This window comes from Solea solea, chromosome 9 (genome assembly GCF_958295425.1).
Source record: "Solea solea chromosome 9, fSolSol10.1, whole genome shotgun sequence".
Taxonomy (NCBI): Eukaryota; Metazoa; Chordata; class Actinopteri; order Pleuronectiformes; family Soleidae; genus Solea; species Solea solea.
Window position 1 is genome coordinate 5,889,808 of NC_081142.1, and position 24,521 is coordinate 5,914,328.

At 43.7% G+C, this 24,521-nt stretch overlaps 1 protein-coding gene across 1 annotated transcript; it reads left to right on the top strand.

Annotated features, from left to right (window-relative positions):
* Positions 1–216: 216 nt before the first annotated feature.
* prrc2c (proline-rich coiled-coil 2C) lies at positions 217–23,909 on the top strand. Its single transcript, XM_058637648.1, has 34 exons — positions 217–594; positions 5,644–5,813; positions 5,906–6,080; positions 6,214–6,323; positions 6,621–6,746; positions 6,882–7,180; positions 8,144–8,223; positions 8,363–8,499; positions 8,589–8,676; positions 9,029–9,200; positions 9,296–9,941; positions 10,031–10,203; positions 10,665–10,989; positions 11,098–11,308; positions 11,391–13,823; positions 14,144–14,304; positions 14,420–14,574; positions 14,665–15,082; positions 16,313–16,398; positions 16,489–16,683; positions 16,774–17,031; positions 17,671–17,763; positions 17,908–18,009; positions 18,112–18,280; positions 18,425–18,646; positions 18,877–18,998; positions 19,085–19,299; positions 19,404–19,635; positions 19,766–19,876; positions 20,040–20,228; positions 20,349–20,449; positions 21,071–21,194; positions 21,301–21,543; positions 22,052–23,909. The coding sequence occupies exons 2-34, from the start codon at positions 5,699–5,701 to the stop codon at positions 22,328–22,330; spliced, it is 8,565 nt and encodes a 2,854-aa protein (XP_058493631.1). The 5' UTR covers positions 217–594; positions 5,644–5,698; the 3' UTR covers positions 22,331–23,909.
* Positions 23,910–24,521: the final 612 nt, after the last annotated feature.

A 24,521-nucleotide genomic window follows, 5' to 3' on the forward strand; every position in this document is an offset into this window, starting at 1 on the left:
TGTTTTATCACTAATGAATGTCTATCTACATGATACACATGTGTTGATATAACACTATTTTACAGCACTTTTTTTAAGCCATTAAAAGGCAACATAAAATAAGACTACAGAAAACTGAAGGTGGATGAATGGGCCTTCTCACCTGCACAGTGAGTTAGAGGATGTCAGAGGGGGATATAAGAGGATACATCTGGCAACTAAGTCTGCCATCTTTGATTGTGCGACAGGCCGCGGCGCGAGCGGGGCCTCACTCAAGCAGAAAAACGGTCCGACACGAGTTAACGGGTTGGGAGAGAGACACAGAACCACGGGACCACCGCACACCGGTTTCCCACAGTAACGGCCAAATAGACGTGAACAGAGTGGCGGCTTGAAACGCACAGAAGACGAAAGAATACAAAACCCGTGCATGTGGAGAGCAGTTTGCTGGCTGCCAACGAGCGAAGTAGCTAACCATCGTTAGCGAGCTAGCCAGCTTTTGTAATCCGCCGGCCAGACACACTTTCGTCCGCCACAAACCAGGCCGAAACACGAATTTCAAGTGAGGCCATACAAACAAAACCGAAAGGACAAATAAGGCACCGGCGGCGCAAGGTGGGTCTTTGTGTCATGCTCATTGAAGTTTTGAAGTTTAAACCTGTAGCCGATGTGTTGGTGTTCACTAAACGCTAGCTAGTTAGCATGCTTTGGGCACTGGCGAGCTGGAAGTGGGTTTGATGGCGACCATTGAGAAACGAAACTATGCTAAACGATGCAAGCAGGCGGCCTGCTCCCGAACACCACCACGTTGCTAATACTATGATGAAACCGTGGTCACTTGCTGTATGAATAACTTATGAGTTTATATAGCATCAAAACCAACGTGTTATGAGCCCCGGTGTGGCTGAGTTCCGGGCGTAGAGGGCCGGTATGAGCCACCCAGCCCACCAGTAGATGGATGGCCTGCAGTCTCATCATTAGCATGTGAATTTACAGACACAATTCTCTTCTATTAAACATGGTATTCGTTTTCTCCTGTATTGACTAAGATGTTCTGTCATCGTTTCGTTTTTCAGTATATCCACATGTTCAATGGTGAGTCTTATAGATTGAGCATACAGTTGTCATCATGACTTGTAGATCTAACAAATGTGGCCTCAAAGTTGCATATTTGTATTGTGTGACCGTTCTCAGTATTATAACACAGTCGGGTTGGGACTCCAGTGTGTCATAATCTCAGTCTGCTCGTGTTAAAGCCACCTAGAAGGTTATCAAAAGGCAACATAGTATTCTTCTCACATATGCGTTCAAGTAGGTTACATCTGGCTTTTGTTAGCGAGGCCATTCAGACATATATCGACTGAAGTAGTATTTTATTGATTTATTGACCAGCCAGCAATATGGCGATATCAGATCTATAGCTAAGATGGAGTATCTTTTGGAAGTCTAAGCTTTAGGCTGTAATTAATACAAATAAAACATTTTTGTGTTTCTTTAAGATAAAATAGATTTAATATAGGATGTGCATCAGTTAGATTGTTTTTAATATACAGTACTTTAATGTCTAAAGTGGCTAATGTGCTAATTTCCAACAGGAATGTGCAAGTTAATGTTTGCCCTTTTTTTGTTTAATTAAAAACATAGTCACCTCTGGGCTACCCATGTGCTCAGTGGAATTATCTGCATCTCCCAAGGGAGACCATCACAGTGGTATTGATGGCCTGGTTGGAGAACCACAATAATTTAAAGTGGCCTACAATTCTTGTCTTTTCTCCACGGTTCTTGCGTGCTTTGCATGCTAATGAACAACATTGAAATTAAACTAGTAAGCATATGTGAGGAGTATCCCCCTGTATTGACCCCGGTCAAAGTCAAGATTGGCAGATTTATGTTGTGTGTGCTTGTGCCGGATACACCATGTTTCTTTTTACCGGCCAGGTTATGTAGTCTCTGTTGAAAGCAACTAAAATTTGCAGATTATTGTTGTACAATTGTTCATGTTGGTGTAGAGAATATGGCCAGGACTCCTCACTGAAGCTGGCATTATGTTAAATTAAATTTATTCAACATTAGTCTTTTGGGTCATCTACATGACTTCTTATTCTGTGTCTCAGCATGAAATGTAATTAATGAACATGAAAGAGACAACCTGCATAATGTGAAGTAGACATACACTAAAAAATCATGACTCAGGATTGAGCAATATTTTAATACTTGCACACACATCCAGTACATTAAACCATTGAAGAATTGAGAAACGGTAAGGAAAGTGCTTACCTCGACCGACATGTGATGGGGAAAGTAGTTGCAGGAGTGAAGGGTCATGCTGGAGTTTTGGCTATGAAGAAGGTTGAGCTGGGATGCGTTTGTGTGCTTGATTGAAAAAAATCTTGGATCTCAGTATCTTCAGTTTCTTTACACTACAAGGCCCCTCCTCTTTTGTCTCAGTGGTTGCATGGCCCTGTTCAGATCAGGTGTCATCTGTGTCAAGTGATCACAAGTGGGCAAGGAAGTTCTTCAATTAACACCTGATATAGAAATGATTCTCTGTATCAAGTAACCACTTGTGATTAGTTCTCATTGCCACACAGATAATGCAAACAAAAGTATGCAAATGGAATTTTTAAGTCACAGTGATGACACAAATGTGTCCAAGTGTGGCTGAGAAAATAGATGTTCTGCATGCAATTTTACAATATTAGTTTTTAACTATTTGAAAAAAAAAAGCAGCCACAAAGTGTTTTGAAAACACAGAAGTGCAAAAAGCAAATGTAGTTTCATTTTGTAATTGTCAAAAGATATTGGCTAAAAAAGAATTTCATAATGTTTGTGCATAATATGCATAAATTGAGTTGAGATTTGGCCACATCCATCACAGATCATCTCTGAATGTGGTCTGAAAGATCGGATCTTAAATACTTCAGTGTGAGTGCACTCACAGCCGTACTTGGAGCTCTCTGCCTGTGATTGGATCAGCTCAGATGAATTGTAATACCTGGTTTGAACATTCCTTCGGTTAAAAGTTTTAAAGATGGAGCTGGAAGTTAACTGGTGTTGTATGCTGATTTAACTCATTCAGTGTCGAGGATTTTTACCCCAGTTGACTTCGATCAACTCGGTTCACTGGTTGTCGCTGAACAGGTTGAATTATTTTTGCCAGAAAGGAAATGGGTCTGTTGCCATCTGGGCTGCTTGGTCTGTTATCAGTGTTCCTCTTCCTGTTTGTTCCTTTTTTCACAAGCATCCTCATCCATCCCGTATCCGTGTGTCAGCATTTATGCACACAACTTTGCCACTTAAACTTCATCTTCTTAGATGTTATATATACAATATTTTATGCCACTAGATGTCCAATTAGCACCAGACAAAACCAATGTTTTGTCTGCCACACTTCCCTCTTCACTTTGTGCTCCAGCAAGATGTTACTGATACAGTCTACCTGTCACGAAGCTCTGTGAAAACACCTACTGAATACAACAAGATGCACAACTGAATATAGTATCTAGGGTTGCAAATATTCCAATTTCCATGACAAGTTTCCTATTTGAAATATTTCCAAAGTTCCCAATCCCATGGAGAGTTTCTGGAAAGTTATAGGGAATTGTGGGTTGTGCATCTGACAGTGCTCTATGTGATATGCTTCAGTCAGTGAAGTGTTTATTTTATGAATTTCACTCTCTGAATAATAAATGCAGCACACTTAACGGTGATGCATTGTAGCTAGCAGCAAGCTGGTATGGTTTGCTTTGTTAGCATGGCCATGCTGTTGGTCACAATGGAAGGAAAGTAATTGTACAACATTTTCAAATGGAGAATTTTGACAGCCATTTTAATTTCATTAGTTGCCAAGGTTGTGAGAATTCAGGTATATTTTAAAACTGCACACACATCCATTACACTAAACCCTTGAGATATGGTAAGGACAGGGCTTACCTTGAATGACCTGTGACGGGGTCAGCACACAACAGAAATGCATGGTGGCTAGCAGCAAGTTGGTATGATTTGCTTTTTAAGCATGGCCATGTTGTGTTGTGTGTACTTCCCAGGTTGTACAAAGATCAGCTGCAGTTTTGGTGTTAATGGCACTTGTTGAGTAGGTGACAATTATTTATAATGTTCTTGGCTGGTAATTGCATCACAATGTGCAGAAAGGGAATAATTCGGTCATCCACCAGTGTGTTGTGTTTATCACTCACCTTTTGAGGCAAAAACAGCCTTGTTAGGGGTCTGGCCTGACAGTTCATCATCCATAGTCGTCATTGGGGCATTGTATAGCACCACTGGTGCTTGTCGGCATCAACAAGAGCCCTCTCGACAGCTTTATGGCTGATGCAGCATGCTGAATCTGAGTCGCCATCCTTTTGATGAGAAAGATCATTGTGATTGGTTTTCTGCCCCAGCCAATCAGAAAATGAGAAGCCAATGCAAGAAAACATCTGACTACTGTCTTCATCTTCAAGCAAAGCACCTGTGGATGACGATAGTGCTGGATCCACTTTTCCAGACCTCATCAAACGAAAGTCACTGTGCCATCCTAAGGCCATCTGTCTCTGTAATGACTGAGTGACTAAACAAAGTTTGCATGTGCCACCACATTTTCATTGATGAATACAGACTACCGTCAGACTACTTTCCATCTCATGCAGGTTCGGGACTAGGGCTGAACGATTTTGAATAAATATCTAATTGCGATAATTTTGACAGGAAATACGATTGCAATATGATTCAAGATATCGGGGGAATGGTAATTTCATCATTATTTTCATTCAATAAACATTTAAAAGGATTTATGTGTAATATTTGTGCAGCTCTGTGAGAAACAGATTTTTTCAGTCTGCAGAATAAGATGTGTAATAATTCATCTAAAATGATATTTTGACACATTTTGGCTTGAACAAATATTGTGTCTCCTGCAATTTGAAAATTGCAGTAAACTGTATTGCGATTTAGATAACATTTTTAGATTAATTGTTCAGCCCTATTTGGGACTGAAGCTCGAAAGCTGCAGTTGATGTTGTGTTTGCAACTGCAAGTCCCCTCTGACACATGTCAATCTGAGGCAGTGTTGCTGTTGGTTGCCTGACATTTGGGATGTGTCCTGGGCTGTACTGGGAGAGTCTTGCTTGCATGCTTTTCTGGCTACCAATACAAAGAGCAGACAACACACAGAACATGCACGCACGCACACACATGCAGACACTGTTCGAATACTACATTAATAGTAAATTACCTTTGTGTGACTTAAGAAAGACGCTGCAGCTCAAACATGCCACCTCATTTAATACAAAACTTAAGTGTTTGGGTGTCTAGATAGGAAGCTGTGCTACAACTTGTAATATTCTCTGCTCAATATGACATACTGTAGGTTACCTGCATATATGATCCTTATTAAAATTGCACTTGTTTAATTGAAATTACTGGTGGCAACACTCTTCCCAAAAGCAATCAAATGGTCAGAAATATTTTGGTCTTTAAATAGTCCATAGTCTAAAAAAAATAAAATGAGAACAGTTTAAAAAATCTTTTAGCCTTTGAGAAAACATAAATTAATTTCGTTGCAGTTCTCATTTTGGAAAGTTTTTAGTGATTAAGGTGTCCAGCGAGTATTTTTCATTTTATTTACATTGCCACAATAAACTAAATCATCTTTTTCTCTCTCTGTAGGAGGCTGGTTCTGGGGGCGAGGCCAGAGGACGAGACTCAATGAGTTTCCAGCGAAATGTCAGAGAAGTCAGGGCAGAGCACCAAGGCAAAGGATGGTAAAACAAAGTATGCAACCCTTAGCCTCTTCAATACCTACAAGGGCAAATCTCTGGAAACCCAGAAAACTGCAGGTAAGCATTTCCCTTACAATCTTGCATACTTTAAGACAATTGCTAATGACTTAACTGTCTTTATCTTAAATCTTCATCTTTCTTCATCCAAGTGGCTGCCAGACATGGGCTCCAGAGTTTGGGCAAAGTTGCTGTCAGTCGGCGCATGCCCCCTCCAGCTAACCTGCCCAGCCTGAAGGCAGAGAACAAGGGAAATGACCCCAACGTCAATATTGTCCCTAAAGATGGTAGTGGCTGGGCATCCCGAAATGAGGCAGGGGAGGAGAGGTAGGTTGTTTTCAACTGAATGTGTATGTTAAGCACAATAGAATGATAGGAAGTGTTTAAGTGAGTTGAAGAGGCATATATCATCTACACATTAAGTGTTTTTCCCAATTCTTCTTGCTTTTGTGTGCCACAGACAACAGGAAACGCCCCCACCCCCAGTAAAACCACCAGTGCCCCAGCCACAGGAGCTTTCTACTGGGGGCAGTCGCTCTTGGGCTAACAGCAAGCAAACACAGCTAGATGGTGAATATCCCCGTAATTTTATCCCAAAATTAGACTTATTTCTTAAATGCTGATCACCTATGTTTTGGTGCTATGATCCCACTAGACATTTATGTTTTGAGCACAAATGTAAAACCATCAACTGGTTTAAAAACCTCATGAAAGGCTTAACATTTGATCTTTACAACATATTGGTGCAGTGTGGATGTGTTGCTTCACACTGACTGTGGATGAAACCTTTCAATGCTGCTCTCTTGGTCACTGTATTATTAATCATGTGATTTATTTGCACTCCTAATCACACGCTTTATTGTACAGGAGCTCCTCGTGTGAGCAGCCATTTTCACCATGAGTTTCCCAGCTTGCAAGCGGCTGGTGAGGCAGAGAAGGGCCACAGTCAAGAGGAGGAGCCGTATGGACCGGGTCCCAGCCTCAGACCTCAAAGTACAGACACTTATTTACATTCACACATTCTGTTATTAATTTCCCTGTGTCTGTTCTTCAGCAACAATTAGCTCCCCTTACTGAAGTCAGTGAGTCAGTCAATTGACAAATCTCGTCCCTGTTCTGTTCTTTTAGATGTTGGCAGTTGGCGTGAGGGTGGAGGCAGGAATTTGAACACTGCACCCAGCCCGTCTGAAATGGACAATAGGGCTGCAGAGGAGGGTAGTACGGGCCTTGGTACCTCCACACCACCTGTGGAAGCTGATGAACCTGGCCGGACCATAACGACAGATGGTCAGAGGGAGAAGAAAGATGGCAGGGAGAGGCTGCCCCCCTCTGGCCCTCCTCAACCTAAACTTAATGGGGGGCAGCAGCCTCCTGCTGGGGTGCCAACTCACTTTGACCCTGCTTTCAAGAGCATGATGCCACCCTATGTAAGTCACAGTTTGATATTCTGGACAGACCACATTAGAATACACAGTTAGGTTGTCATTATAATAGAATAATTTGTGTTTTTACGTCATGCAGTTCCACTCAGTATGGGTTGAGCTCACTGGTGTGCCCTCTAGAGGTATCCTGTAGTAATGTTAGTGGTAAAAACCTGTATTTGTCCTAATTCATGTTTACAAATATCTGCTGTGAAAAAGGTCTGTGATGCCAGGTTTATTCAATCATCCTTTAGCATTACATACACAGGTTTTATGAGTTAAACCCATTTTTCCATGTCTCCACTACATGGTCCCTGCTTGCCTCGGCTCACCTCACCTCGACGTGGTTTGGTATGGTGTTCCATTACAATATAGCACGCGACACACAAACTAGTGACTTGTAAAGCAGTTGTTTTCCGTGTTCTGAATCAGTTGAATAAAAAGATTTGCTCAGTACTTCCTCCACGACCAGAGCACAGGCTGTTAAATGATGAGATATTAGAGATTATTTCGTTGGTCATTGTTGGAGATTAACACACATTTTTAGTATCCAGTCTTTTTAACCGATCTACAGTTCTGCATTGTTCGCTTTGATTCTTGTGTTAGACATCTTCATGCTCATTGCTCAACACTCTGACTGGTAGTCTGACTCCGTCATGCATAGTATCGGCTCAGGTCGCTTGGAACCTGGCCAGAACAGGTACTATCGCGAATGGAAATGCAAAGTAACCGTGCCGCGGTGAGGTGTGCCATGCTAGAGGAAAAGGGGCTATTGACAGTGCTTGCTAGTATTTAAGACCAACCTTTAGTCACATTATTCCAATCTAAATGCCAATGATCACAGAATTTGACAGGCATAAAAAAAAAATCTGGTGGTACCCTGAGACTTGCTCTGCACTGTATTCTGTCTAACAATATCTAGTAATCTGAATAATCTTTTTAGTGTAATTTATGTGTTTTTGTCTTTAGATGTTCCATGCCTATCCTCAAATGTCTTTTGCCACTGGGCAAGGAAACATCAGATACCCTGTACCACAAGATGGATCAAAGTGAGTTCACATTGTAATGGCTAAACACTAGATACTTGAATGAAGCTTAATTTCATTTTGCAATTTAGTTGCACAAGCTGTTATACAGTTTTGGAAGAACCATACCTTGAGGTTCCTCTCTCTTGTTTTGTGGACTCAGGGGTCCTCGTTCGTCCCGACCACAGCAAGCTCCCCCTCAGTCGTGGCTCCTGGACCCAGATAGGCCCTCTATCATCAGTGCATCAGAACTGAAGGAGTTGGACAACCTGGACACTGATACTGATGAAGGCTGGGCAGGTCAGTCTCTGTACTGTATCTATCTGTGAAATTCAGTCTTAAGAATCAATTGGTTGTAGTAGCTCAAGACTGTCCCTCTTGCAATCCAGGAGCTCAGATGGAGGTGGACTACACTGAGAAACTAAACTTCAGTGATGATGAGGAGAACCAAGCTGCTAAAGAGAAGGGAGAAAACTGGTGAGTATTTTGAAATTAACATCATCATAGTTTTCTGTACCACAGGAGCATGATTTAACAAAATGCAATTAAATTCATAGCAACGTTAGCCACACTTGCTTTACTGTTGAGTGTGAAAATGGTGAAGTTGTTAAAATTATTTAGAAATTATACATTTTCTGAACTGGGCAGGGCTCACACTTTCAGCCCCAAAAATAACTCCAAAGCCATCTGGTGTGGGCCCAGTGGGGAGCAGGCATTATTAACTAGGTCTAATTTACAAACTAAGATAAAGCTGAATAGCCTAGACCTGCAACCTAATTGAGGTGATTGCTAGGAATATATGAATTTATTTTACCATCAACATTTTTAGGGAGTGGATGGGCAAAGTGGAACGTATAAGACCTCGGCCAACAGATATTCAGGAGGGATCTGAGGACCGTGGAGGAAATAAGACGTCGTGGTCAGAGAGTGTAGATCCTAGAGCTCCATCACCTGGCAGTATGGCGCAGTTCAGTAAATCAGCTGCTCCACAGGACTACCAGGTAAACATGATTATGCATTATACAAGCATCCTATCATGTGCACACTGGTTATTTTTATAAGTTGTCAAGTCTGTGCTAATTTCTTTGTTTTATAGGGAGGTAGTCGTACGGTTAGTGGTGCAGCAGCACGTGGGAGCAAGCCGCAGGCTACATCAGCACCTGATGAGGACTCTGACGCCTGGAGACAGAAGCGCAAGAAGCCTTCAGAAGTTTCTGAAGCTGTAGAAAGAGCGAGGCGGAGAAGAGAGGAGGAGGAACGGCGGATGGAAGAACAGAGGCTTGCAGCTTGTGCTGAAAAACTTAAACGTCTCAATGAAAAACATCGACAGGCAACTGAGGGCATATCCTCCCCTTTACAGTCCATCACTGATGAAGCAGGAGTTGCCAATGAGATAACGTCTGAATCCATTCCTGTTCCTACTCCTGTGCCCAGTCCTGTACCTTCTGGCTCAGTTTTAGAATTGCAGGCACCAATCATACAAGATCCTCTACCTGAAAGGGTGGATCGAGACATGGAGAGTATGGAGCAAGAACAGGAGAGAGTTGAACCAAGTGCAGAGGTGGAGGAGCCCTTGGCTCGTCGGCCCAGCCCCCCTATCCAGAGACCCGTGGCTTTAGTACCTGAAATTCTAAGCGAGGAAGAGACCTCTTTGGCTGAGGTAGGCCCTTTATTGGAGGAGAACCAGACTGAAAGGATAACAGTGCCTAACCAAGACTATTTCAATATAGAGGACAACAGAGGTGAGCCACCTCAGCTTTCTCTCATAGTTGCTAGTATATGAATGTTTCATTCAAAGGTGCTTATGCTGTTGGTCTTTTTTCCCCTGCAGTGGATGAGCCCCACCTGTCTCTTCCTCACATGGACACACCAAGTGGAGAGGAAGTCCCTGTGGCACCCCCACAGCTGGAAGGAGAAGCAGCTGCTGCCATGCGTCCTTCTCTAACCTCAGGCTATTCTAAACAGTTTCAAAAATCTTTACCACCTCGTTTCCTCAGGCAGCAGGTAAGGGTGTCCACTTAAAGGTTCTTAAGTGTTGGGGTGCTTAAAATCTTGTCGTTGTGGTGAAGGGTTTGCCAATTCTTTAATTTTGTACTTAAAGGAGTTAAGAATATTACTTTTTATGTTCAGTTTACTTTTAAAGTCTAATAGCATTGGTGTACTGAGAGCACTATTTTCATCACTCTGCAGTTCTACAGACACTTCGTCACAGGTGCTGTCACATGTGTAAGCTTGGGTTTGGAAAATTTTCTTCCTATGTGTCCATTTTTTGTGCATGGTGTTTAGAAGAAAAAAACTTGCAATGTCATATTAAATTATCAAAGATAAGAAATGTATACTCAACATCACTCCAAATTACTGATGACCTTTGTAATTTGTGTGCACAATTTAAAAAAAAAAAAAAAAAATAAGGGAATTGTATTGAGCTCAACATTTTTTTTTTCCATCCCTCTTTGGTCTTGCAGGAGCAGATGAAACAGCAACAGTGGCAACAACAGCAGCAGCAGAGTGGTGGCTCTGTGTCCCCATCGGGTGCTGGCAATGTTCCAGCTACTCAGCAACAACAGCAACAGCAGCAGCAGCAGCAACAACAACAACAGCAACAGCAACAGCAGCAGCAACAACAGCAGCAGCAGCAACACCGCTCCATATATCAACCTATGGGCCCCCACCACCAGCACCTGGCCTCCATGGGGTTTGACCCCCGCTGGCTAATGATGCAGTCATACATGGACCCTCGCATGATGTCCGGACGTCCTCCTTTGGACATGCCAACTAATATTCATCCTGGTAGGGAGATCTGACTAGAAATGGACGATATGCGTATAATGATTTATGGTAAGAGTACTGAGAGCTAATACATTCCTGTTCAAATTGTCTTTCTTTTGTGCTTATCAGGGAGAATGCCTCCTAAGCAGATTGTGCGCAGAGAGCCTGGAGACAACTCAAGCTCCAGCTCTGACTCCTTTGACCACTTGACTCGACCAATTCGTGATCATGGTCTGCCCACAGATTCGCGTATGGTATGGGGATCTGACCCATACCCGCAATCGGAGCCTCTGCCTTCTGTAACACCTCCAAAAGGACGTAATGATAACAAGGAGTTGAGGTGAAAAAAAACTAAATGCATTAAAGGAAAGATGAGCATATGCAATATTTTCTGCATCTGACGCATTTACTTTTTTTTGCAGGATGGACTCTGGTCTGGATTTGGATAGGGGTCTGCCAGCTATGTATCCCCAGGACCAAAGTGCATTGGACTCGCGTAAGACAAACTTCTTTCGGGATCCTATAGAGCCTCTCTCAACATTTACCCAGGGTCCAGAGGACACCTCTGGGTCTCTAGACAGGGTCCCTGTAGGTACAGTCTTTGATCCAGAGGAACCAGGCCTCCCGAGTGGGGAAGAGGTGGAGGCTCTTGGTCAAGCCATGCTCCAACGAAGTGTTTCCCAGGGCTCAAGCCATTCACTCAAGCTTGATGAGCCCAGGTTTGATGGGCTTCCCCTGGGAACAAAATCACTGGAGTTACAAGAAACGGGAGAGAGAACTGAAGATAAGCTCCAAAATGAGCTCTACTCCCAGACTGCAGTGACAAACAATAGGGCTACTCCTCCTGCTGATGGTTTACACAAACAAGAGAAGCTGCCTTTGCCAGTTCCTAGCAAGCAGAAGGCTGACCTTCGTTGGGGTGGTAGATCAGGGGCTGGACGCAGAGAAGGACCAGGAGGGGAGAGACCACTCCGCAGGTCTGGGCCAATTAAGAAACCTGTCCTGAGGGACATGAAAGAAGAGAGGGAGCAAAGGGAGGAGAGAGAGAAGCGACACGAGAGACCAGAGCGGGGAGACAAGTCCAAAAAGGAGCAGTCATCTAAAGCTCCTCCCGCAGTTGCTTCTTTGCCTGAGGGCCCCAGGCCTCAGAGTGAAGGAAAGAGAGAGACTACAGAACTTGAGGAAATACTGACAGGACATCAGAGAGTGAGAGACTCTCAGCCTTCATCTGGGGCTCCCACGTCATCCTCTCAAGAGGAAAAGGTAGACAAACCACCCAGCAATGACAAACATCCTGAACCCAAACTTCCCTCCAGGAAAGAGTCTAATCTACTTCCACGTTCCTACCGACGGGAGGAAAGGGAAAGGGAAAGAGAAAGGGAACGAGATAGGGAGATGGACAAGGACAGAGAAAGAGAATGGCCTGCTGATTCTAGTTTCAAAGGACGTGGTCGAGGGGAGTATTACTCTAGAGGTCGTAGCTACAGAGGTACTTACGGTGGCCGAGGCAGGGGGAGCCGTGGCAGAAGTCGAGCAGAGTACCCTTACAGAGAGCCTCGATCACGCTCTGATTTACCTTCTGCTGGGGGTGCTGCTGCTTTTCGCAACAGGGAAGAAAGCGAAACGCGCAGTGAAAGCTCAGACTTTGAAGTTATACCAAAACGCAGGCGACGACGAGGTTCAGATACAGATTCTGAAAGTGAAGGTGGGCGGGAGTCTGCCAGTGACACTGGTCCCTCTGACCGTGAACCTAGTACCAAACCTAGCCATCCATTGCGACGAGAACTGCCTGGGGAGGTCAGGCCTGGACCCCACAAGCCAGGCTTTGGACCACCTCACATGGGGGAAAAGGTTGGATCTAGAGGGGATGATGAAGCTAGGCCAAAGCCAGGATTCCTTCCTAAAGGAGAGCCTTCTCGGCGAGGAAGAGGTGGATTATACAGTAGAAGAGGTGTAGCAAGGGAACGTGGTGGCCCTCGCTCAACTCCTCTTAGACGACCAGTGACAAAAGAGTCCAATCAGTGGCCCTCCAAACCCATGGAGACATTCAGACCAGAGGAAACCGAGTCTACATCAAGATATGACAATCCCCCCTCTGACCGACGGGCACCTAAGTCCGATGGCAAGAAATTTGTGGATGGGCCTCAGAGTAGCAGAGAAAGGCCTCGCCGGTCCCGACCAGCACGGCCCCCCAGGCAAGATAAACCTCCCAGGTTTAGGCGCTTGAAGGAGCGGGAGGCTGCAGTCTTAGGTACTGGAGAAACAGTCCCAGGTCATCCTGTCCCTTTACCCCCAGTGCCTGCTACTGCACCCAGTTCTGCCCCAATTTCCCTCTCCCCAACTCTGTCTAGAGCCCCAGGAACCCCTGTGACTGTGCCTGTGGAAGTGGGAGCAACTATGCCTGTACCCGACCTGCCGTCTTCTACAGAAACACCTTTGCCTGAGACAAGCAGCCCCACTATCACAGCAGTGGGTACTAAATCCCCTGACCTGTCCAACCAGAACTCTTCAGATCAAGCCAATGAAGAATGGGAGACTGCTTCGGAGAGCAGTGACTTCAATGAAAGGAGAGAACGAGAAGAGAGGAAAGGAGCAGTGGAGGCCACTCGTGAAGCAGCCGCTGCCTCTGCTGTAGCACCTGTGCCCCCTCAGGCCTCCTTGACCCCCAATAAAACCCCTCCTGATGGAGGTGTGACACCAAAACGTGATGGAGCTCCTGGGGCCAAGAGGAGTTTCTCAAGCCAGAGGCCGACGGAGAGACCAAACCGTAGAGGCAACAGTGGAGCCAAACCAGGCCGGAGTTACACAGGGGGCAAGGGGGAGAGAAGAGGAGGAGCCAAACCAGGCCGCAAAGGGTGTGTATGAAATAATCTGTTTTTCGCTTTTCACTGCTTACATTAGCACTTTCACAATGAAGTTGACTCAATGAATGGTGTGCACCAAAATAACATGACAGGTGTCAAATGGATGGGTTATTAGACTGTGTTCTTAAAGTGAAAACAGTTTTAACGAGGCCATCACTTGCTGTATTGTCTTTTATCTACTAATACAGTCGTTTTTTTTAATATTCTTGAACATATGCACTGTTTTTCAAACTCTCATAAAGGTTAGTTACATAGTTGCTGTGTCATGGTCTAAATTATTTATCTTGCTGTCCAACATTTCACTGAAACAGCCCTCTAGCCCATCAAAACGCAGAGGCAACAGCACCAACATCTGGAGGAGCAGCCCAAAGACCTACAAAAGAGCAGGCTGTCCGTCGTAAAGATGACAAACAGGCTGCTAAGAAACCTAAGGAGAATGCTCTTTCTCAGTTTGATCTTAACAATTATGCAAGTAAGTCAATAAATATATTTTCTTACAAAGACAGGAACCTACACTGGCCTTGAATTGCTTGTTGAATGAAAATTGAAGGTAAAAAACTGGATCCCATCTTGTCCCATTGCTCTAGGTGTTGTGATCATTGATGATCACCCAGAGGTCACCACCACAGAGGACCCACAGTCGAGCACTAATGATGATGGCTTCACAGAGGTGGTCTCGCGCAAGCAACAAAAACGCCTGCAAGATGAAGAGAAACGTAAAAAGGAAGAGCAAACTACTCAGGTAGGAAGAGGGGGAATCGTATGATGCATTGCTTTAATTGGAGAGATCTATGTTGTTGGTAAAGAAATTATATTTATACCACTTCAACAGAATTGGGGTAAAAAAGGTTCTGGTGAGAAGAGCAGAGGGGGAGGAGGAAAGCTGCCACCTAGATTTGCTAAAAAGCAGTCATCACAGCAGCAGCAGCAGCAGCAGCAACAACTACAACAACAACAGCAGCAACAGCAAGTCTCACAGCCTCAATCTGCTGTAGCTCCTATTCCCCAAGTCCAACAGCAGCCCACCATCTCTTCCTCCCAACATCCTCACGTACCCCCCTCTCAGCCTGCTGCATCCCCTCAAACTCTGGAGGGAACAGTGGCTCCTCTGCCCTCCATTCCCCCTGCTACTGTGGACTTCACCTCAAAGAGTCTTCTTCCTGCACCTACCCAGACACACAGTGCTCTCGGCACAGAACTGTGGGAGAATAAGGTGGCAGCCTCCACTGTCCTTCCTGATGTGAAGAAGCGTGAGTAGATATTGTATATGTTGATTGTTTTTACACATGACTTCAAAGGTATTCAGCAAAATGATATGTGGGACTACTCTTGAGTTAAAGGGGACATATTATACTTTATTTCTCCAAGTTAAAATAGTTCCTTGGTGTCCTAATGAACATGTCTGTGACATGCTTTGGTCAAAATACCATAAGGATGAAGCACCATAGCAGTTCAATTACCCAGCCAAAACCGCCCCTTTCAGAACGCTCGGTTTTGTGCCTGGTCCCTTTACATGCAAATGAGACACAGGCAAATACACACCCACTTCTTCCAGGGGTTTCTGATTTGTCCTTTTTACTGCGCTCACTCAGCTCCTGTTCCCTCCACTACATTCCTCTCCCCCCACTAGTTCTCTGACAATATCAACATGGCAGCATGCGTGGAAAACAGCGAGAGTGGCGTCACAGGAAGAGACGTCCGACACAAGGATCAAGCTGAACAGTGCCGAACTGTAAATCAGTTAAAAAGACTTAGGGACAGCACCGCTGATTGCCAGCGGCGAGCTGCATAAACTGCCGCTGTATGTGACTGTATCAGACTGAGTCTGTGCTCCGGTCATGGAGGACGTACTGAACAAATATTTTTAATTAGGACATGTCAGAATGGTCAGTTATAAGCTCTGTTTGACCTTTTCTTAAAAATGTGTGTTTTTGTACGTCAGTGAAATACGGTCGCTGACTAAATACGGCGACCGCTGGCCGCAGTCTGATGCAAAGTGGTGCGAACACACAAACACACGTTTGCTGACTATATCCGGCACATTAGCTTCATATATAAAATCCTCTGAGGCTGGAAGTTTGTGTAAAACACTGTGCTCCACTGTGCAGCCACGAACAGCACACTTGTCCTTCCGCGTTGACATAATACCGCTCTTCCTCCCTCGCCTGCACTCTCGCATTTTATAGGGACATGGTGGAGCTCTCGAAGTAAACTTACTGGTGGGGTGGCAACATTCGCGGTGAAATGCGCATGCTGCCGTCATAATGCACAGGGAATTCAACATCGCGTGTTTTATAGCCTATACTTACACTAAGGGGGACCACGAAAAAGGGACTGAGTATTCTTTTTCCACACTTTGCCGACTGGTAGGGCCTCCAGAGTCCCAAATATAAGTATTACAATTATTAAAAAGTTGATTTTGCATAATATGTCCCCTTTAAATTATGAGCTGCTTTCTAAAAATGTTATCTGTATTTCAGTTGGTCCAATCAGCCCACCTCAACCCCCTTCTGTGAGTGCGTGGAACAAACCTCTTACCTCCTTTACTGGCACAGTCTCTTTGGAGGTACAGTAAATGTACCCTTGCTTTACGTGACTGTATGAACAATTTGTGTGTAACAATCCATGAAAAATGTTTTATCCTTCTCCTTTTAAGGGTGTGAAGTCTGGAGCAGAGGGCAATGTAGAATTGACAATAGACAGTATTCAGTTTGGTGCACCATCATCTGCCGGCAGCACAGACAGTGATGGGGTTCCAGCATTAATTGAAAAAAGCTCTGAAAACAAACTTCCTGCTCCCAAAGAACAGCGTCAGAAACAACCTCGAGCTGGCCCAATCAAAACACAGAAGGTAACGGATGCTCCCTCTCCTGCTGCTGAACACTCAATTTTGATTAATATTAGTTCTGTGTTCTAATGTTCAATCTCTTCTCCTTACCAGCTTCCTGAAATGGAATTATTGGAAACAAAAGAATACAAACCAGGTCCTATTGGTAAAGAGCGTTCTTTAAAGAACCGCAAGGCCAAAGATGCACGTGGTGGAGAAGGCGAGGGCATGGAGGGAGCAGTACCTGTAGGAGGTGTGAGCAGAGCCACAGACTCCAGTCCTCCCACCAGTGACACCACAGTACCTGAGCTGGGTGGAGACATCGAGGGCATGATTACGGTCCCCTCAGCAGAGTATAACAGTATCTCAAAGGTATGTCATGCTCACATTTACACTACCCCAGACCCAGGATATTTTTGTTCAACTGTATTTTTACTGGTCTAGTTAGCCATAACAGTGGCTTAGTCAACAGTTTGTTTATTTTTTTGACAAAACTGGAAGTGCATTCCTCATATCAGCTTCTAAATCTGCATAGGTCATAGGGTTTTGTATACTGCATCATGCTCTTGATTTCTTTTTTTCAGCTTGGACTGTTTTGTGGATGTTTGCACACTAAAAGTGTTGTAAGGAACATTATGCATTCCGACCTTTTTTAATCTCCCTCTGCACTGCAGCTCTTGTGTACAGCCAAAACAGCTGATCAGAATGTAGCTTAATTTGTTATATTACTAGAGTTGGGTCTGGTTCTGTCATGTTTGCAGGGCTTTTTATTTTGTGTTGTAATTTACACTTCATATGCCTGTAATTAGGGGAAATGACCAGAAAGCATGCAACAGCAATGTAGGGAAACTCAATGCAGCTTAAATTAACTGCATGGTAGTTGACAATATCTTGACAATTTTTTTGGCAAGATGAATACTGTGACGTGACAGCTGTAAAGTTTTTATCAAAGTGTATATAATCAAAACTCATCACAGATACTACATGTTTGTGCGTGTATTTCCATCTCAGGAATCGGTCACTGACTATACCACTCCCTCCTCCTCACTGGCTGACAGTGTTCCAACTGGAGGGAACAAATTGGAGGAAAGCTTAGTGGCAAATGTGAGTACACATCCTTACACTTTTGGAGAAACCTTATGTAGCCTTTTTTATTTAAAGAGATCAGTCATTATTATTATTATTATTATTATTATTATTATTATTATTATTATTAATAACGTTGTTGTTTCTCTTTTACTCTCCCAGGTGGCACTTCCCCATTCATTGCCCCTTCCTCGACGAGAAACCCTGCAGCAGAGCTCCAGCCTCAGCACCGTCTCCCCTGCTACTGTTGACCTAACACTAAAGGTACATAGAAAAGTACAGATCATTTCATTTCTAATAGACTGCTCTCCAACATTTTAGCGAAAACATAACCTGATCTATGGTTTATTTCTCTGTCCTATGCAGATGGAATCTGCTCGTAAAGCTTGGGAGAACTCCCCCAGTCTGGAGAAGAATTCTCCAGTGACGACGTCTTCTTCCCCCATCACCTCCTGTGCATCCTCTTACTCTTTCTCTTCAGCCTCCATGCCACAGATCCCTGTGGCTTCTGTTACTCCCAGCACCTCTCTGTCTGGTAATATGTAATTTCCGTCATTCAGAGCTGCTGTAACGCTATGCATAAATAACTGACTTTTTGACATTTCCTGTGCATTGGTAGTATCCAGGCACCCTATGATAATTTCCTTGTCTGCACCATATGTTTATCTCCATCCTGCAGGTTCTGCGACTTATACAACTTCATCCCTCAGCACTAAGACCACCACAGCCTCTGATCCTCCAAACATCTGTAAGGTGAAACCCCAGCAACTGCAAGGTGGAAGTCTGTCCTCCTCCAGCAGTAGCAGTAGTAGCAGCAGCTTCTCTCAGCTGGGCTGCGTGCCTCCCCTCCTGACTCAGCAACAGCAGACCCCACAGGTGTACGTCTCCCAATCTGCAGCAGGTGAGAGGGATAAACTAATGCTCTGACCTTTTGATTTGTCTTTTTTCTACAGGTTGCCTGAATTCAATCGTGTTCATAAACCTTATTAATCAATTTTTATTGTCAAATTTGTAACACATTTCAGACGTTTCTTTATTACAATAAAATGTATATTTTCTGTTTCTTTAATAGTTCTGTATTTAAAGTACTGCATGTCACACATTAATCACTAACATTTTTATGTTCTGCAGGTTCTGCAGCTCAGATTCCAGCATTCTACATGGACACTAGCCACCTCTTCAGTTCCCCCCACCCTCGCTTGGCTCCTCCCTCCCTAGCACAGCAGCAAGGCTTCCAGCCTGGACTCTCACAGGTATAATTTACTGCGTTCTCCTTAAACATTGCAAACATGTTTTACATTTAATAGATTAAAAACTAATCTGATTGCCCACCATGTAGCCAACAGCAGTGCAACCAATTCCCATCCCAATCTACGCTCCACTGCAAGGTCAGCATCAACATCAACATCAACACCAACATCAACATCAACACCAACACCAACATCAACATCAACACCAACACCAACACGCACACCAGCCCCAGCTAGGACTTGGCGCAGGACCTCCAGTCTCCCAGCCACAAGATCTGTTCAGCTCTTCCCTTCAGCCTTACAGGTAACATACCACAACACCACAAGCACTGAGTTCCCATTCACAGAACACACCAGACAAATACAGGAGGGTGGGTATCACCATTTTAATTTACTGTCTTCCCTTAGGTCTCAGCAGGCGTTCATGCAGAACAGCATGTCACAAGCCTCCATGATGCTGTCAGGGCCGTCCCTGCACAGCTACCCTGGGGTGCAAGCACCTGAGCTGGGCAAGCCTCAGTCCAACCTAGCCTATCAGCAGCCGTCATCCACCCAGCACATTCCCATTCTGTTTGAGCCACAGCTCAACCAGCCCTCTGGGATGGGAGGCTCCCAGCTTATGGACACACACATGCTGCAGGTAACTAACTCACAGAAAGCATTTCACTTATCACTTGTACCCTACCTCATATTGACTGCCATTTTCTGAGCTGTCTGAGACTTTTCTGACACTGTACATATTCCATCTGCCATTTCTGTTTTTGGTTAAGGCTCGACAGGGGATGAATCAACATTCAAATATGTATTCGGGGCAGGTGCAACAGCATGGCCAGAGCAGCTACTACAGCAACACTCAGTCCCCCAGTTCAGCAATGCAACAGGTAACAACTACATACTAAATATAATCTATTCAGTATTTGATATTAACCATCATAGATGGTTATGTTTAACCTGTGATCAAGCAAACGCGTCTGCCAATTTTCCAGTGTTACAAAACTGCTGTTTTATGAATTTGCAAATCAACTGACTTATTTCTCCTTCCAGGTGACAGTCCCCCTACCTGGTTCCCAATTGTCCTTGCCAAACTTTGGTTCAGGTGGAGGACAGCCCCTCCTAGCACTACCCCCCACTCCTCAGGCGCAGCCCAACATCAACCGACAGCCCTCAGTCTCCCAACAGTATCGAGGCATGATGGGCCCCAACCACAACATGATGCAGCCACCAACTAGCAAGGTACTGTAGTGTTTGCCTGTATGGCATTGTGAGCAAATGGACTAGGTTTGGATTTTAGGAGTCATATTTTATGAAAAGATATGTGTATATAGATAGATTTCTTTTTTTGTCATGTTGCAGATGGACATGGATCTCAAACTCTTTGGCAGTGCGATGGATGTGAAGCCTGGAACCCCTCCTGTCAATGCCAGGAGCACTACACCTACTTCCGGTCCATACAGGTACAACCTAAAATTAAATCAGCTCAGTGTCACTGGCTCACACTGACGGACAGACTCTTATACTGTAGATGTACACTTTGGAAAGAAAAAAAAAGAAAGTAAAATATATGCACAATTAATATGGCAGCTTCAGGTGGCAATGGCATTTAATACTTGATATTTGCAAATCACCTTTTCATTTGACCATGGCCACACTGGCAGGTTAACAGGGTAGTTACAATTTCAAAATAAAAGCACCCTGAATCCATTCATGTTTTTTAACCAACAATGCTTTTGTTATGACATTTTTGTATGCTTGAAAGGATGCACGATGTCATGAGAGAGTCCTGGCATTTAGTTAAGAGTATTATTTGAATGTATATTTTATGGTCATATTAAAAGGCCAATCCTTTGTAAAAACATAGTAGCAGCTCCCCAGCACACACTCTGCCTGTGTGAGCAACCGAAGTGCATGAGACTCAGCAGATCAACGACGCAGTACCCACATACTACACATGCATCCTTTAGTGTGCCCCTGGATGACACATTGTTGCTCAGATCAAATCAACATTGGTTAACATTGTGTCTTCTTCAACTTAATATTGTACTTTAGTTTTAAGGTTTTCCTTCTCCTCCCTGCAGGGCCAGCTCCACCTCTCCCAGTAGCCAGTCAAGTAAGATTAACAGCATGCTGTACCAGAAGCAGTTTCAGCCCAGCTCTGGGATGAGGATGACGCAGCACTTCCCTGGTCAATTCAATCCACAGGTATAATATAATTCACATAATGAGCATTCAAATGTATATAATACCCTGGTTATGATCACAAATTGCAGCTGCGACATTCATTTTTTGTGTTTCCATTTCCTTTCAGCTCCTCTCTCAGCCCAACATAGTTTCTCCTCTGGTGCGACCTCCTCATGCTAACTCGTTTGCTGGAGGTGTCCAGCGTTCTCCCATGGGTCCTCCAATGGCGCCTAATGTGGGTGGTGGTTTAATGCCTCATCCCCGACCCCAGCATCCTCAACACAGCCAGCACCCTCCTCGAGGACCCCCCGGTCCCTCTATTGTACTCAGAGGCACGCAGGCGGCTCTAAAGGCTGAACAGGACCTAAAGGTTTTTACCATGTTCTTAGAGTCTGAGTCTGTGTCTGACTTGTTAATTTGGCCTTTCTGGTCATGAGATTTCAGTCGGTATGTTTCCATGCACAGTTAATGTGTAGCCCGACAATGCCATTTCATTGAACTTCTGTCTCAGTATAGTTACTTGTGGGTTAACAATTTTTTTTTTTTTTAAAGGATGTGTGTCCACCTCCACTATGCTAGGTAGAGAGACTTTGATAGTCTTATTTCTGTGTCACAACCTTGGGTGGGAACTGAGGGGCATACACACAGCACCCAGGCCAGCTTGAGTACAGCTGAATATATACTTGCTGTAGTAATTAGATTCCCAGTCATAATCTTGATTGACTTTGAGAAATTTGATTTTAGTACAATTCCAGACAGACTATCTTGTATTCTAGAAGTCTGTTTGCGAGTTTTAGTGGGATTAAGACAATAATTCTTATTTTTGTTTTTTTAAGTGATTTGCTGATTTTCAATTTCACCTCTCTCTTTCTCTGCAGGCAAAGCAGCGAGCGGAGGTGCTCCAGTCTACTCATAAGTTCTTTGAGCAGCAGCAGCAGCAGCAGCAGCAGCAGCTCCAGCTCCAGCTCAAGGCCCCACAAGTCAGCAAAGCTCCCCGGCTTGATCAGGGAGGAAAACCCTCTCTCGACACTGTGGCCCCAAACCACCAGGCAGGAGGAGAGCGCATCGATTCTGACAAACCCCCCATCTCCGCAGCTAAGCCCATACGGACTGGCCCCATAAAACCACAGGCCATCAAACCAGAAGAGGGCAAATAAAGAACTGTAGCCCCTCTTCAGATGACAATATAAATGGATGTAAGAGTGAGAATCTAGTCCCATTTACGAAGGCCCCACCTCATATCAGCCCCAGTGGACAGTGTAGGGGGGGGAGGATGAGTTTGGTAGAGATCCAAATGGTTGTGGTTACTGAGAACAGGTGCCTACATGTATCAATATAATCCTCTTCCTTTCTTCCCCTGTCTTGTACCACTGTAGGTGGAGGGCATTTGAGTTGGATTTTTCTATCATATTTGGATGCCAATGAAATGGCTGCACAAGTTGTTCCATGGAGATCTACGACGGTAGACAAGACACGAGTTGGAGAGAGAAAATTGAAATAATTTGCTGCTGAGTTTGCCACTTTTATAGCTCTTGATTTCTGTTCCTTTTTTAATTTTATTTTATTTGTTCCCTTTAAAATAGGATCATGCATATTATGGGAGAGACCCATTTTGTTAATGGAAGACTAAATCAGATTTGTTTTTGTAGTCGAAACAATCTTAAGTGTACGTAGTGAAGCACACTTGTTTTTGTTGCCCAATGTCCGATCATAACTAATCCAGAGATGCGTGCTTGTGCACACACTCCCTCAACGGTTTCATCTACAGTTATTGCACAGAGACATGAATCACAGATTTTGTTGTTTTGTTTTATCAGAATGGAAATTGCAACATTTGATTTAAATGGTTGATTTATTGATTGTCTGACTGTGGGCCTTTGCTCCTGCCTTGTGCTCTCATCTCCTTGCCTGAGAATAACTGATGTGTTGAGTGTGTAGTATAAACAGGATCTCCTGTATATTTAGCCAAAGGTTAAAGCAGCAAAGAGACATCACAGCCTTTTGGATTGCTTTTGCTGTGGCAGCAGATTTGAATGGACTTGCAGGATTTCATTGAAAACGTATGATGACTTCTTAACAGCTGTTCCAATTTAGGGGCTACTGTCACACACCTTGTCACTGCTTTCACACCCATCCTTGCTGTCACACACACACACACTTCACTGTAAGGCACCCAGACTTGCTGCTAATGACTGATTTCAGTGCCCTTAGCTAGAAAATGGCAGGATAGGGCAATTTAGAGGAATAGAAACGTTGAAGAGTTGATTGTTTTTAAACGGTAGAAAACTTTTCAGCGTATGTCAACCCCCAAAACAAGGGGGAACACGATCAGAACGAAGAAAAAGATGGTCAGAAGGACACTTATTGTTTTGTAGTCTATACTGATGAGAGCAATCAGCGCTGTTTTCTGTCTCTGCCCCCCCTCTGCTGGCTGTCCCACCCACAGTGTTCTCATGTCGAGGTTGTGGTGACGAGGGTCCTTCAGAATCGTACAGCAGTATGCTTCCTGAGCTGGGGAGGGTGTCCTCCTCCTCCTCCTCCTCCTACCCTAGCTGAGAAAAGTCATTGCAGTGGGGAATGAATGAATGAGGGAGGGTGGGGAATGATTATTTTTGTTTTGTTTTATTTTTTTTGTTGTACTTGTACAGGGGTTTCATCGCTGTATTAAAAGATGTACGGTCTTATTTACATTCTCTTGGTTTGGTTACAGAAACTAATAAAAAATAATATACTGTTGATGTTTTTCAGTAATCGTTTGGTTTTTGAAATCTTTTTGGTTCTGTTTGAGTTCATCAACATCACATTTGCTCACTAGGTGTCACTACATCCACTTCAAATAAGCACGAGTGCAAAGGGTTTATTGGGCCTTAAATGCCTTTGAATAATGACATTAATAAAAACTATTTTCTACAATTACTTAATAGAAATGACTTAAGCCATTAATACAAAGATGGTTATTTCGACGGGTTTTCTAGCCTTTAGTAAAATGTTTTCATTAAGCTCTTGAAATTATGTATGTATGTATGTATATATATATATATATAACAATATAACACTTTTTTTCTAAATTAACTATTAAATGAACTGTTAAAATCAAAACCTGCAGACTAATATGACCATTAATGTATTAACATTCATATTAACTACAGTTGCATATGATGCACTAACGCATACTGGTGCTGTTTTAAATTGTTGATTCTTTATTAAACAATTAAATGAAAGATAAGATAAAATATTTAATTCTATTGACTACATTTTAAAGATTTGTATTTCTTTTAAATGGTTTGTTTAGGTTTGAGTGATTCAGAATAACTAATCAGTCTGAATGTCTCCACTGGCCACCAATCA